This window comes from Mugil cephalus, chromosome 9 (assembly GCF_022458985.1).
Source record: "Mugil cephalus isolate CIBA_MC_2020 chromosome 9, CIBA_Mcephalus_1.1, whole genome shotgun sequence".
Lineage (NCBI taxonomy): Eukaryota > Metazoa > Chordata > Actinopteri > Mugiliformes > Mugilidae > Mugil > Mugil cephalus.
This window is the reverse complement of record NC_061778.1, coordinates 15,225,377-15,239,846: the sequence shown is the minus strand read 5'-3', so window position 1 is coordinate 15,239,846 and position 14,470 is coordinate 15,225,377. Positions and strand designations below refer to the sequence as shown.

The following is a 14,470-nucleotide window of genomic DNA, read 5'->3' as shown; positions in this document are numbered from 1 at the left end:
AGCTCCTCTGAGGGTTTATTCCCCTTTTTCGTCAGGAAAGGGGTGAATCCTAATTCTGCATTGTCTTGAATGCACCGGCAGCCATAAAAAAAAAAAAAAATGAATCACCCAAGGAGCAGAGCTTGCTTTTAAGTAGCTGCTGTGGCGGACCTGTGCTGCTGGGTGCATCCGTGTTCAGCCAACCGTTTAAACTAACAGTGTGTCCTCAGGCGCCCCATGAGGCAGCCACTGACCTGGCTAATGTGGGTGCTGCCCTTTGTGCACACACACGTACAAACACAAAGGCATTTATGCAAACACACAAACAAACACACACCAGCCTGTAGTCCCCAGTGTAGATGGGACTATAATGTCAAATCTTGAATGATTTTATAAGTTAGTGTGTCTTCCTTGTCCTGTCTCACCTCCTGCTCTTTCTGTATCGCAAACATTTACAGTCTTTCCTCTGTGTCTTGGTCTATTGTTTGCAGTGTTCCTATTTTAGTCTTTAGTTAGTTTGCCAGCTCAAGCATGAACCCCATTCCTGACTGTGGGCCTTAAGCCACTTTCACTGCAACAAGAAAATATATTTTATGTAAACAGTAATATAATGTCCTACTTGCCTGTGGAGTGTGGCATATTTCCTCAGAAGTTTACCCAGCCTTGAAGGAAAATAACCATTGAGCCACATCCGAGGTGTTTTTTTACTCAACTTTATTATTGTTATTACGCCACTGGGGATGGGTCGCTATAGGTCACTGTTTCATATCTTCTCTGTGTCGCAAAGACCTATGTCCTTTACATTACGTTTCACTTTCAAACTAAAACTCATTTCCCAGTGGGAGGTGAACATTTTAATAGGCCACGTAACTGTCGTGTGCTTTGTTCATAAATACCATCATTATCAAGGTTTATATCAACATTGATGTGTAATTTTAAAAGAACTGTAATTATACAGTACATACAGATAGATAGATAGATAGATAGATAGATAGATAGATAGATAGATAGATAGATAGATAGATAGATAGATAGATAGATAGATAGATAGATTTATAAATGGCACTAGGTCGAGTTTAAAATAGAACACATAGTTGGTGGGGGGTCCCTACTTAATCTCAGCTGAAAAACGTTGAAGACCTCTGCAGTAGATGGTATACACTGATCAGGCATAACACAATAACTACTCACAGGAGAAATTGACTTTGACCATCTGTTGACAATTCCATGTTCTGCTGGGAAACTTTAAGACCTGCCATTCATGTGGATGATACTTAGACATATACCACCCACATGGACCAGACCAGACCCCTCCACCCCGTAGTAATGACACTCTTTGATGGTGGCTTAGGAGCAACTCAACTCGTCACACAGAAATAGATATAAAACATATTTAAGTTAAAATCATATGAATATATAATGCTTGGTGAAAAAAACATACAGTAGTGGCAGCAATAACTAAAGCATTATATAGTCTTATGGCCTGAGGGAAAATCCTCATCCTGTCCGTGGAGCAGGACAGAGACAGCAGCCTGTCACTGAATTAGCTTCTCTGTCAGAATATGGTGTCATGTAGGGTGATGGACATTCTTCATGAGGAACTGGAGTTTGTTCAAGGTCCCTGCATCTGTCACTGACGTCAGGGACTCCAGCTCTGCCCCTACTCACAGAGTCCGCCATCACTGTCAGTTTGTCCAGCTGCGAACTGTCCTTCTTCTCAGTTCTGCCTCCCCAGCACACAAAGCACAGAATAAGTCACTAGCAACAATAGTCTGGTAGAACATGTCCGGCAGCTTCCGGCGGATATTAAAGAGCGCAGTCCCCTGTGGTGCTCCAGTGCTGCTGACGATAGTCCCTCAGTGACTGGGGCCGGATGGTGTTGAATACACTGGAAAAGTCAGAAAACACGATCCCCACAGCAGCATTCCCCTTGTTCAAGTGTTTGAGAGTGTTAGTGTTAGAGTGTTAGAGGATAGCATCCTCCACTACCCACCTTCTCCTGGTAGGCAAACTGCAGTGGGTCGAGACCATGGCGGACCTGGGGCTTGATGTGATGGAGCAGCAGCCTCTCCAGGGTCTTTATGGTGCTGGATGTCAGGGCGCCAAGTCTGTAGTCATTCAACTCCCTCGGGTGTGACTTCTTGGGTACAGGGATGATGCAGGATGTCATCCACTGCAATGGGACCCTTCTAAAGTGTAGGCTCCGGTTAAATACATGCTGAATGGGCCTCCCCAGCTCAGAATCATAGGGCCTGAGTAATCGTGGGGACACTCGATCTGGGCCAGCTGATTTTCTTGGACTGAGCCTCCTTAGCTCACCTGAGCCGATATGAAAAGCCACTTGTCTGCAGAGACATGGACTCCACTAGCGCTTTAATACCTGAAAGTTGTGAGGTGGGGCCTCTACAAAATCGGACTTGTTTGTCCAGCAAATCCCACAGATGCTCAACTGGGTTTAGATTTAGGGGAATTTTGAGACCAAGTCAACACCTCAAATTTGTTGTTATGCTCCTAAAATCATTCCTGAAACCATTTTTGCTTTGTGGCAGGACACATTATCCTGCATGAGCAAGGACACAGCCATCAGGGAATACCATGAAAGGGTGTGCATGGTGTGAAAAAATGCTTGGGTCAATGTTGTCAAAGTAACATCCACACGGATTGCAGGACCTAAGGTTTCCCAGCAGAACATTGCCCAAAAGCATCACACTTCTTCTGCCAGCTTGTTTTCTTTCCATAGTGCATCCCGGTGCCTTGTGTTCAGCAGGTAAGCGACACACACGCACCTGGCCGTCCACATGATGTACCATGATGGATGGTCCAGTTCTGATGCTCACGTGTCCATTGTTGGCGCATTCGGCATTGGACAATGGTCAGCATGAATACCATGAGCAGCCGCAGCTATGCAGCCACATAAACAACTAACTAAAATGTCTGTTGGACATGGGCTAGCCTTCACTCCTCACATGCATCAGTGAGCCTTGGCAGCCCATGACCCTGTCACTTGTGCACCATTGTTCCCTCCTTTGACTACTTTTGATAGACACTGACTACTGTAGACCCAACCCACAAGAGCTGCAGTTTTGAAGATGCTATGACACTGTCCGGAAATCACAATTCGGCCATTGTCTAATTCAGTCAAATTCTTAGACTTGCCCATTTTTCCTGCTTCTAACACATCACCCTCGAGAACAAAATGTTCACTTACTCTCTATTATAAGACTCCCTGATATCTCTCAGGGTCAGAAGTAGGTTTGGGTCACAGGTTTCCCATGAAGGATGAATAAAGGAAATAAATTTAAAATAAAAAAAAGTGTTCAAGGCTTTCCTCAAAGAAAAAATGGCTGCCATGTGACTAAGAAGACCTAAACGTCTCCATTTAATACAGAGATGGAATGAAAGGGAAATGGGAGAATCCTCCTGATCATCGTCGCTTGGATACTGTTGTTCTTCTTCGTCAGCGATTACTTTGATGTTGCAGTCATGATGTTGTTTTCAGTGTTTGCCCTAAATCCAAATTACTTATCACTCACAGAGTCCTCTAAGCCTGGAGCTCTGTCAGCACAGCTGGGACTGATGGATACGCACACATAAACACAAACACAAACACACCGGGGAAGGAGATAATAGATATCTGGGGATGCAAGAAATGCTTCTTAAGCTATAAAACTGGTTCCTCAAATGAAGATAGCCAATTTTTGTGTCTCTGGGGTCTCATTACACTCATGTTATTTGCATCCTGGGAGACCGTGATCAATTGATTAATCTCCTCTTTCAGTCCCTCTGTGGTCTGATAGCTCCCTTCCTGTAGGGAAAAAGGGGGCGACTGCAATTATTCCAGTTAATCTGAACATTTTTTAGCCAAGACAGATTAGAATGAAAGAGGATAAGCCCCAGAAACCAACAATCCTATTACACATATACAGATAATACACTCTTAGTCGACAGTTTATTAGGTACACACAGCTGGAACTCGCGCAAATTAGATGTTGATTCAAACTTACAGTAGTTAGTGGTGCTGTTGAACTGTACAGTATTGTCCAGAGACTGCACAAATTAGCTAACGTTATTGTGATAGGTTTTACCTCCGGTCTGTGGGCCAGAAACACCCATCCAATTTCTATGATATTGCACAGATTTGTCATAATTTAGGTGCCTTTCGCGGCGCACATGAAGTGCATGAATTTATCTGCTAAATACTGATAAAGAGGAGGACTTCCCAGACATGACCCCTTGTGATTTTTAATGATTTCCCATGAACCTCAAGCTGACGTTTTTCGAAACAATTTACGAGCTAATTGAGTCAAATAGTGCTGTTTTTCGACAAGTGATATTAGACCACAAATGAACTCGAAGGAGTTTCACTGCGACCCCAACTAACTCCTCACCTCTGCCCTTCACCACTGTCTATAATGAAGCCTCAGTGGATCTCTATATTAAAGGATCTCCAGGGGTAAACACTTTAAGCCTAATAGATGTGATTCTCTGTGTGTGTGTGTCTGCTCTTGTCCAGCTATCTTTGTGAGGACCAGTTTTTAGGCCTATACCTTCAGAGTGAGGACATTTGCTCTGGTCCTCACTTCTTTACAATACCGTTTGAGACTTAAGACTCTGTTTTACAGTAAATGTTAGAAATATGTTACGATTAGGGTTAGACACTTAGTTGAGAAGGTTAGGGTAAGGGGCTAGGGAATGCATCATGTAAAGGAATGTCCTCACAAAGATAGCCAAACACACATGTGTGTTTAAAATGTTTTCCCCATTCACAGAACCTTCGGATGCAAATAAGAACGCGGCAGTGATGTAACCACAAAATGTCCAAGATCACATGCACACACATGCACGATAGCAGCTACAGGCCAACTATACATAACCTGACACAGAGATACAGGCTTCGTGTGGTCGAGTCTGTGGTGTAGATGCACGACAAAACGAAGCAGCATCCTTTTATTCTCTCATTTATTACAGACTTGGGGGTCTGTGGAGCCCTGGGAGAAGTGGATATACAAGACTTTTAACTACAGCAATGTCACCAGTGGTGCACGCAGTCCTGCCGGTCATCATCTCTCTCATAAAATATATTACACATGAGGTGTTCAGGGATAAATCTATGCAAATGTGGACAGAGATAGACTAAACTAGACTGACTCTATAAAGTAATTAAATAAACTATAGTGTATACATTAAATGAACCATAAGACATGCAAAGCAAATATGCATTTGTGCAGATACTGACAGAGCTAGCAGAGCACCGCACAGCATAGGTATAAGCAGAGAAAAGTTTTTTGGTTTGATCCATTGGTGCGGTCCGCGTCAAAGCATCAATGGCGCCATCTGGTGGCCGAGCTATGTCACTGGAATTAATTGGATTCTTTCTGCTCTCAGCTCCTAAACCCACTGACCACACACTGATCACACACACTGTACACCACTCCCTTCCAGAAGGCCGATCCTGCAGCTGTGCAGCGTCCTGAATCTCTGAGGTACAAGGTCGACGCCGACGACATGCTTGGCCTCGTGGGTATTGTGGCCACAGTTCTCAACCTGCTAGACCTGTATGTCTACACTCCTGTCTGACACATCTCCCATCAGATTTTATAGATGAATTTACAGCTGGTAGTATGAATACCGTTGTGTGATACTGTGGATGTTAAGCTACTCTTACCTCAAAGCTGAAGTCCTATTTTGTGAGGTTTCCTGCTGTGGAGTAGTGTTTGTCTTGTTAATTTTCTTTGAGTTAACAAACTTTGACATGTCATATTTGTGGAGATTGTACAGAATATATTTACACTGGGTGACAAATCGAAACCTGAAAAATCAACAGAATCACAGACCGATACTTTTACTGTATGTGTGAAACTTGTTTGCTTTGTTTGCAGTTTTGTACATAATTTTTTGAAAATAAATATATATTTCTTATTTATTTCTATCCAATAAATTTTATGTGAAGGAAAATCGCATATCTAATGGCATCACTAAAAGGAGAAAAAAGGAATTTAATAATTTAATGTATACGCCAACGGAGATGTATTCAAACTGAAGATGCACAGCAAGTTGAATTATTGAGTTACATTTATTTTATAATTTAACACACAGGAGGGAAAAAAACATGACATTATAGAACAGCAAACCTGTACATGGGTTATTCCTTGACCTCTCACAACAGAGACAGAATAGAATATGCTTTTTAAAGGTTGATCATGTTTTAAAGGTTAGTTACATTAATATACAAAAAGCTGCAAAACATGAGATGATAATATACACAAGAACATGCAGTGCCTTTCAGATAGATGCACACAGTTAGGTCCATATATGTTTGGACAAATGTTGGTGCAGATTCTCAGCTTTAATTTGAGGATATTCACATCCAAGTTCAAATCAATTCTCCAAATGTAATTGGACATTTGACTAATAAGCTGCTTCGAGGACAGATGTGGGATATTTCTTTTATTAGCTCTTCAGTCTCAATCAGTTAAGCGAGTAAAAGGTCTGAAGGCGAGTTTTAAAAACGGGCCACATTTAGGCTGAGATCCTGAAACAATATCCAGGGGGCAGGCATATCTTCATGCATTATGAAGAGAAGACAAACACAGAGGGTTTACTGCAAAATATAAACCATTCATAAGCCTCAAGAAGTCATAGCAGTTCTTGAAAAGCATTCTTTGGCAAACAAAATATCTTGTGAAAGCAACACAGGAGTTTTCTAAAAGTGGAACGCTCAACAGCCGAGTCCGTTAGCTGTCCTCAACCAAATCAAGCATTTGCTGAAGACAAAGACAGAGACCAACAAACAAACAATAACTAAAAGCAGCAGCTGTAAAGTCCTGGCTAAGCGGCACAGAGGAGGGAACCCATTCCTTCTGGGCTCCCCTTTCAGGAGGAAATCGGAGGATTTTTCGACAGAGAATTAAAAATGAACATTTTATGATTTTGTGATTTGTAGAATCTCATTTCAACTTGTGAAAACAACTATGCATGAAGATGATTCCTACACATTTCCTACAATTAGTGTGTGAACACCTCAACGCTGAGATTCTGACACTTTAACATTCATACACCCACAATCAGTTCAGTAATTAATTGTAACTTGAAAACCTTGATAAAGTGCAAAAATTAAACTTGTGGCAGTGTCCAAAAATGTATGAAGCTAACTGTATGTGTACTGCTCGGATATATGTATTTGTTTCTATTATGACATGTAATCGTATGTTAAATGCATAGGCGTATATAAGTCTGTGTGAGACTTTATTCCAGCCGTAAGTTAAATTATCCTAAGCCCGGACGCCACACACACAACTTCCGCACCCACAATTTTTTGTGTGTAATGGAAAGCAGGTCTGGAACCCCTCTGTTGGGAACTGCAACTCCAATTTCATGAGGTATATTTTTCTCTGTATTGTTCAGAACACAAACGCAGTGTTATCAGACTCACATTCTGACGACTGCAAAGAATGCACATCCAGAGTGATGTTAAACCATCGTAAAGATATGTTTTTTTGAAATATATCCTGACGTATTGCGTTAAGGCACAGGGGCAGTGTGATTGTTTGGACTATCAATGTTGATATCAGGCAATATCTGACAGCTGGTGATGATGTCAATCTTCTCGGACACAGCCTTCAGGTCATCCAGGATTAATCTGATGCTGTGCGACGCGTTAATTATGGCGCTCTGCGATGTGTTCAGCTGAGATGTGGCACTGCGAACCTTTCACCAAAACAAAAAAAAAGTAGAAAAATCACAGAACTATTATTATGATTAAAATAAATATTTACATCCACATGGAAATCGGTGAAGTGCAAAGTGTTTCCACGCGTCTCCTGTGACTCTTTTGTCTTCTCCCCTGAGTGCTTTCAGGTGCGATTCTTCCCTCAAGCTGCAGCAGGTAATTGAGTGCACGCGATGCCAATTGCCCATCAAGGAAAACAGAATAAAAGGAGAGGAGAAAGCAAGACTCACCTCTTCAGAGAGTCATTGTGTTTGTGTTGTGCTTTTAGGTTAGTGTTTAAGTTTGATGTTCTTGTGTCAGTCACTGGGTTCTGATTTGAAATTGAGCTTTAGTTGTTTTTCAGTTATTTTCTCCTGCTTTTTCCTTCTTTTCATTATTTATCGTTATCGCTAAAGCAAAAATACTAAGTCACAGGTGTCCAATATACAGCCTGCGGGCCAAAAGTGGCCTGCCAGAGGATCTAACATGGTCTGTAGCATGAATTTGCAAAGTGTGAAAATTACTTAGAAGATGGCAATTTTTCAGTGCTATTCCTAATTTGTCCACTGTTTCAGTAAGAGAAATGGACAGAACACAATGCTTTTTAAGGACAGTTTATTAAATGTAAACATTCTCCTAATTTACTTATTCTTCTTTGCACTAAAACAAATAGGAAAATGCCTGGAGTCTTATAGTTATAGGTTATTATTTTGTTATGTTACTGGTCCAGCCCGCTTAAAATCAAATTCCAATGTATGTGGGGAACTTCAAACTAAAAGAAGTTTGTACTAAATTAAAGGAGACTAAGGAATCATCACTGCTGAATAGTGGCAACTCTTCACCTGTTCATCCCTTCAAATCTTCCTCCCATGTCACATCTATCTAACGCATCCTCTTATAACACGTGTTCACTTCATGCAGCTTTATCCCCGTTTTCTGTGTCCAGCATTACTTGGATTGCTTATCTTTGATAGAGCAGTATGTTTGATATCTTTTTTTCTTTATACAATTCCACAAAGATAAAAAAGAAAGGCACTGAGAACCTATTTATTTATTTGACGTTGAATGTCCCAAATCAAAGAACTCAACATACCTCCTTGCTTGCATTTCCATAAACGTGACGCACCATCTGGCTCACGTCGGTGTACAGCCGGTTGTTTGACTCCTGCAGCTTCTGTTGTAGAAGGGTGTCGCCTGTAAACAGGATAACACAGTGAAATATATGAGAGGGTTGTATAAATGTTCATTTCATATACACTGACTAACTTCAGTTTAATTGTGAAAACATTTTTGGTCTTGTCAAAAGAATGCGACTCTAAACGTGAACTCGAAATAATTTTTAAAACTCAACCACATCACAATGTCACGCATTCCTCACCATGTGGCTTGTGTGTAGGGCTTGGCCGGTCCTCCACTATGGACTGCACATCAGGGTGGTCTCTCACCACAATAAGAGGAGGCAGGTCCCTCCTGAGTATCTGAGCGCTCTCCTGGCTCAATGCAGAGGCTCTTCCAGTCTGCTCAGACTCACCCTCACTGTCCGTTTCAGACGCTTCTCCTAGAACCTACACAAATGAATCCATGGGCAGATCAAACTGTGAAGTCAATCGTGATAGGACAGATGGAGCCACACGCCTATCACTTTCGTAACACACACGTAAAATGCATGCACCTTAGCTCCGACTGCAGCGGTTTGTGGAGCAGGCAGTGAGGTGATGTAGACTTCATCATCAGAGTCTGTTTCCGAAGCTTCGCCTTGCACCACTATTTGATACCTGCTGGACATGACTGCACACAGGCCCAAACAAAAGCAAACTTTATTTCACACAATGAATAGGTCGCTATTGCAACGAACAGCGACGGTATTTTTCTCTCACTCCAAGCTTACTCACCTAGAAGCTATGGTGCAGTCCTGTTTAACATGAGTTTTGAAGGGTTTTGTGCGTTGCAACAAATGCAGAAAGTGTCAAATCTACTCTGAAATGTCAAAATACAAATCACATGAGCAACAAGGAAGTCGCTTGTTTCCCAAAAGCCAATCGGGGTAGGGCCGTTGTGTCACGTGACAATAAAACCTGTTTTCCTGCCGCGATTGGAGGAAATACGTCACAGCGAGGTCTTGAGTGTTTGTATGTGAATACCGGCGTGCGCCGAAATATAACCTCCGTTTTGTGACAATCGTTTGTGAAAAAAACTCTGGCTTTCGTCTACTGGGTTCGTGTCTGCCTTTCCTCGAGAACAATGCGTCGTCAGAGGATTTATTTGAATGTCATAAATTGCTGTGGGTCGTTTAATCTACATACTCTCCTCCCGTTTGCTACCCTGAGTGGGCAACTCGGTTCTAACTCCGCCTTCGTGAAATTTAAGGAATGCCCTGGCGTTAATATCGAGTGTGACCCAAGCTGATATATACTGTAGCACACGATATTTTGACAGGTGCAGTAGTTTTTGCTGATTACACTGTTGAATTTATTTAGATTAACATTGTGGATGGCATACGCGCTACTTTCCTTCACTTCTTACCCATGTACTTAGGAACCATATATTTAGTTCTCACGGCTGGTACTGTGTTGCCAACAGACAACACTGGCTATCTGGAAGCTAACAATCTAGCTAGCTGACGCTAATATACGGGACAGGATTTTATATGACTGCTTTTCCACTTTCAGTCGTTTGAAGCTGCAATTGACTAGGTCGGTCGACGCTGTCTTTCGTTCTCCTTGTACTGAGCTGTGTTTCTCTCCCGTGTTTTTGCCAGAAATGGCAGACGAGTCCTTGTTCGAGTTTCTCCATATGGAGATAGTGTCTCATGTTTACAGGGAGCAGCAATCCACTAAAGGAGAGATGGACAACAAGGTGGGTTCATGAAAAACCCTAAATCAATCAGCTTGTAAAGCATCTATTTTACAGGAGAGCTCATACCAATATATCAACACAGTTCACAGATTAAACAAGCTACTTGCATTTTTTTTTTTCATCAGGACAGAGCTGTCTGTGTGTCTGTTTTGGAAAGTATGGGCTTCAGGGTGGGACAAGGACTTATTGAGAGGTAGATAACACACAAAAATACTGGCTGTGCAACATTAAGTGCTCTCTGACATGCATTTTCCCTCATGGAGAATATCTGTTTTTGTCTTAGATTGACCCGGGACTCCCCCAGCTTTAAGGATGAGTTGGATGTAATGAAGTTCGTCTGTAAAGACTTTTGGACAAAAGTGTTCAGGAGGCAGGTCGACAACCTCAGAACTAACCATCAGGTAAAAAAATAAATTAAAAAAAAGCCTGAAAATATGATTTCTGAAGGACAATGTGCGCGTTATTGTTTCTTCTCCTGCTAGTAAGATTTCTGGCCTCCGTGACAGGATTTTGTAACTGATGTGAAAACATGACTTTCCATTGATGGGAATTTGCATCAGTGGCTTCAAGAGTCAGAATCTCCAATAGGGAACATTTATAAATTCCCAAAAAACTTCCTAGAAGCTGAAGCACCTAACATAACACACTTTCAGTGTTAGTCAAATTATGTTGTTGCGACTATACATGTTTATTTCCCACCACAGGGTACCTATGTTCTTCAGGATAACAAGTTTGCTCTGCTGACTCAGCTCTCCAGTGGAAAGCAATACCTGGATCAGGCTCCTAAGGTTAGAAAAAACTGCTGATAAATGGAGAAAACACAGGCACTTAGAACACTTGAGCCCGAATTCAACCCGTATTGCAGTTGAGGCTAATTTGTCTGTTTCTTCTCTCAGTATCTGGCGTTTTCATGTGGTGTGGTGAGAGGAGCTTTATCTAACCTTGGTCTGGATAGTGTGGTGACAGCTGAGGTCTCCGTCATGCCATCCTGTAAGTGTCATCAATATACTTGACTGTCTTTATAGCAGTGAGTAGCGTACTTCATGATTATAATTTTAAGTTCCTGGTTAAACAAATGGTCCATTCGTTCTTCACAGGTAAATTTCAAGTTGTCATCCAGAAGCTGTGACCTGATCCTCATCTCCCTCCTCACTATCCCTGGTTGTCCCAAAACAGAGGACATATGTCCCTGCTCTCTGACTGAGCAGTGCATGTACAGAAGGAATTGAACACCAGAGCGGTTAGCCAGAGCTACCCTTTCTTTGTGTGGTATTCTGACGTAAAAAAAAAAGGATTTGTTATTCACGTTGTGCATCTTGATTTGTAAGACCGCAGAGGTTAGCTCATTTGAGCTGACTAATGTAAGATGTTCCCAAGTTTTATTTGAACTGAATAAGTGGAGTCCGGCCCTGATTGACATCACTCCTAACTTTGGAGAGCAGTGCTGAAGGGTCAGTGGATGTGATTACAGAAATGTGACTCCATATTAAATCACAAGGTTTAAGTAATGTGTTGTAATGTTTAGTCTGCAAATAGAAAAGGGGGAAATGCAAGGCAGAATCTATAAGACATCATTTTAGATATTTCCACATACATACATGGCTCACCAGCTTCTTTCATATACATGGAGAAGCTGTATCCAGCTCTTGGTGCTTAGTTCTGCTTTCTTGCAGACTGTCTTTAGGTGCTACCTGTGTTACGTATACAACGATCAGCCACAACATTAAAACTACTGATAGGTGAATTGGATTACATCGACGGTTTAATGTTCTGAAATATTTGGACCTGGCATTCATGTGGATGTTACTTTTAAGTAAGTAACCAGACACCCCCACGCCATAGCAATGATACTCTTTGATAGCAGCAGCCATCCCCAACTGGATGCAGTCTGACAAAATTCAGTAGATCCCAAACTGATCAAGTATCTGTGGGATGATCCACAGAGGTCCCTCCCCTCAACCCATAGGACCCAAAGACCCCCACTAACAACATCCTGTTACCAGACACCACAGGATACCCTCATAAGGCCCATGTCCATTCACTGATGATTCACAACTGTGTTGGAGGCACAAGTGAGGCCTACACAATATTAGGAAGGTGGTTATAATGTTATGCCTGATCGGTGTGTGCTGGTTATTTTAAGAAAAATGCAAATCTTGACAGTCATCGGTACAAGAAGTTTTTTAGTTTAATTTGTGTTGCATAGAAGTGATAAAACTTTCTAGACCCAGGTTTTCTACAACTTTGAGTGGAATAGCATCTACTGGTCCCGTTTTGTGAGATAAAAAAGATCAGGTCAGAGTTGACCACTCAAACTGGATTTAAAGGTTCTTAGTTTTTTTGCAGAACAGTGTGCATTTTTTTTGTCTTTTGTACAGGATTTATGTGTAAACATGTTGTACCCAAACTTTCCTACCTTTTAAACCAAGTTATGATCCCTTGAAATCTTTCACATGGATTTATGGGTTAATTAATGATTTGTTTGTATAAAAGTCTCTGCCACAACGAGTCTTAAAAACATAAAAGCTGTAAATATATGCTGTTTTGTGTTATTTATTTTCTCAACTAAGGATGTATCTGACAGGAAGAACTCCACAAAAACGAGGAAAAGTACACAAAGTGACCACACTAGCCTCTCTGGTGAAGGCTGTTGCGTCTTTGTGCCACTAGAGGGACACATTAAACTGCCATAACTTTCATGTCTGACACTGGGTTTATAAATTTACCAAGTAGCTCAGTTTTGTAGTTTACTGTCTCTTCTGGTTTATTTTGTGTAGGAAAAAAAAATGTTGGTGATAAAGGACCGATGAAGCATCTTCACAAAGTTTTATGAATTAAAACTGAACATAACAAAACCATTCATTATATTTCACCAAGTGTCTTAGATTAAAATAATTAAGGAATAATAAAACAAATCTGTTTTAACTTCTGTGACTTATTAAAGAGTTAACAACATCATTTCTGCTGTTATTAATATTTCTTACGTGTGTTTTTGATCAATATCATGAGCTTGGTTTTAGGAGGTCTGTTCTACTCTTTGTGAGTTCTCTGATCCTCTGAGATGTTCAGTATCCAAGCTTTGTCAGGGCAGGTTAAACTTTAACTTCTAAGTTAATGTTTATATACGCTCCACACAGGCTCAGCAGTGCAAACCATCACCAACATTTGGTACTGTTTAGGAGCTGGTGGCACCACATTGACACTATTACACTCACTGATGGATTGTGGGTTTGAGTTTTATTTCTGTCTCTCGTCTGTTAGTATGCCTGGCTGTGTCCTGGTATTTTCACTGCCATCCCTGTAAAACTTTTACACAATTAAAGTCTTTCCATACAACTATGTGAATTATCCCATTCAGTGTACCCCTGGCTCAGACTTGGCCCTTTAAAACTGCCATGTTGATGCCAATTTCCATAATTGCTGTTACTGCTGTGACAACCGACGTTACTGTCTTACAATGTGGTTGTCTTTCTATTATTATTATTATTGTTAACAGGCTGACTAGCCAAATAATGCAAGGTCGCCTCTATTTAGGAAATAGGACAGTAAATCTAGACATTACACATTTCAACAAAGCAGGCATCTTTAAAGGGCCAGTGTGTAGGATTTAATGGGATCTTTGGCAGAATTAATAGAATTAATAATTTAGTTTTTATCCAAATAACAACCTAATACAAAGATGACTAGACTTGCCTTGATTTGGGTATTCTTGAAAATGTTTTGCCCTCATTTCAGTTAGCGTCTTCACTTATAAATAGCTGGTGGGGCTCCACCCGAACCGAGGAACCCCAAATACTGGCTGTAGACCAGCCATTTACTTGGTTGGTTGGTTGCGGCCTCCAATCTCACCACTAGATGTCAGTAAATCCTACACTGTGGGGCTTTAAATTGCTACGCTTGACTGACACAAAACAGAAGAAAGGGGAG

The 14,470-nt window shown here is 41.3% G+C and overlaps 2 protein-coding genes across 4 annotated transcripts; one reads left to right on the top strand and one right to left on the bottom strand.

The window, feature by feature from the left end:
• Positions 1-6,033: 6,033 nt before the first annotated feature.
• On the bottom strand, positions 6,034-9,726 carry bloc1s3 (biogenesis of lysosomal organelles complex-1, subunit 3). Of its 2 annotated transcripts, none has more exons than XM_047593206.1 (5): positions 9,580-9,726; positions 9,360-9,502; positions 9,066-9,252; positions 8,781-8,881; positions 6,034-7,686 (listed from the first exon to the last, which is right to left on the bottom strand). In XM_047593206.1, exons 2-5 carry the CDS (start codon positions 9,471-9,473, stop codon positions 7,501-7,503), a joined length of 588 nt encoding a protein of 195 aa, XP_047449162.1. In that variant the 5' UTR covers positions 9,474-9,502; positions 9,580-9,726; the 3' UTR covers positions 6,034-7,500. The 2 variants fall into 2 exon arrangements, with proteins under 2 accessions (XP_047449162.1, XP_047449161.1); XM_047593205.1 differs by having other exon boundaries at positions 9,360-9,475.
• Positions 9,727-9,875: 149 nt separating this feature from the next.
• On the top strand, positions 9,876-12,051 carry trappc6bl (trafficking protein particle complex subunit 6B, like). 2 transcript variants are annotated; one of them, XM_047594207.1, is made up of 7 exons: positions 9,876-9,901; positions 10,446-10,543; positions 10,669-10,736; positions 10,827-10,944; positions 11,248-11,331; positions 11,440-11,533; positions 11,641-12,051. In XM_047594207.1, the coding sequence occupies exons 2-7, from the start codon at positions 10,448-10,450 to the stop codon at positions 11,670-11,672; spliced, it is 492 nt and encodes a 163-aa protein (XP_047450163.1). In that variant the 5' UTR covers positions 9,876-9,901; positions 10,446-10,447; the 3' UTR covers positions 11,673-12,051. The 2 variants fall into 2 exon arrangements, with proteins under 2 accessions (XP_047450163.1, XP_047450162.1); XM_047594206.1 differs by lacking the exon at positions 9,876-9,901 and adding an exon at positions 9,932-10,123.
• Positions 12,052-14,470: the final 2,419 nt, after the last annotated feature.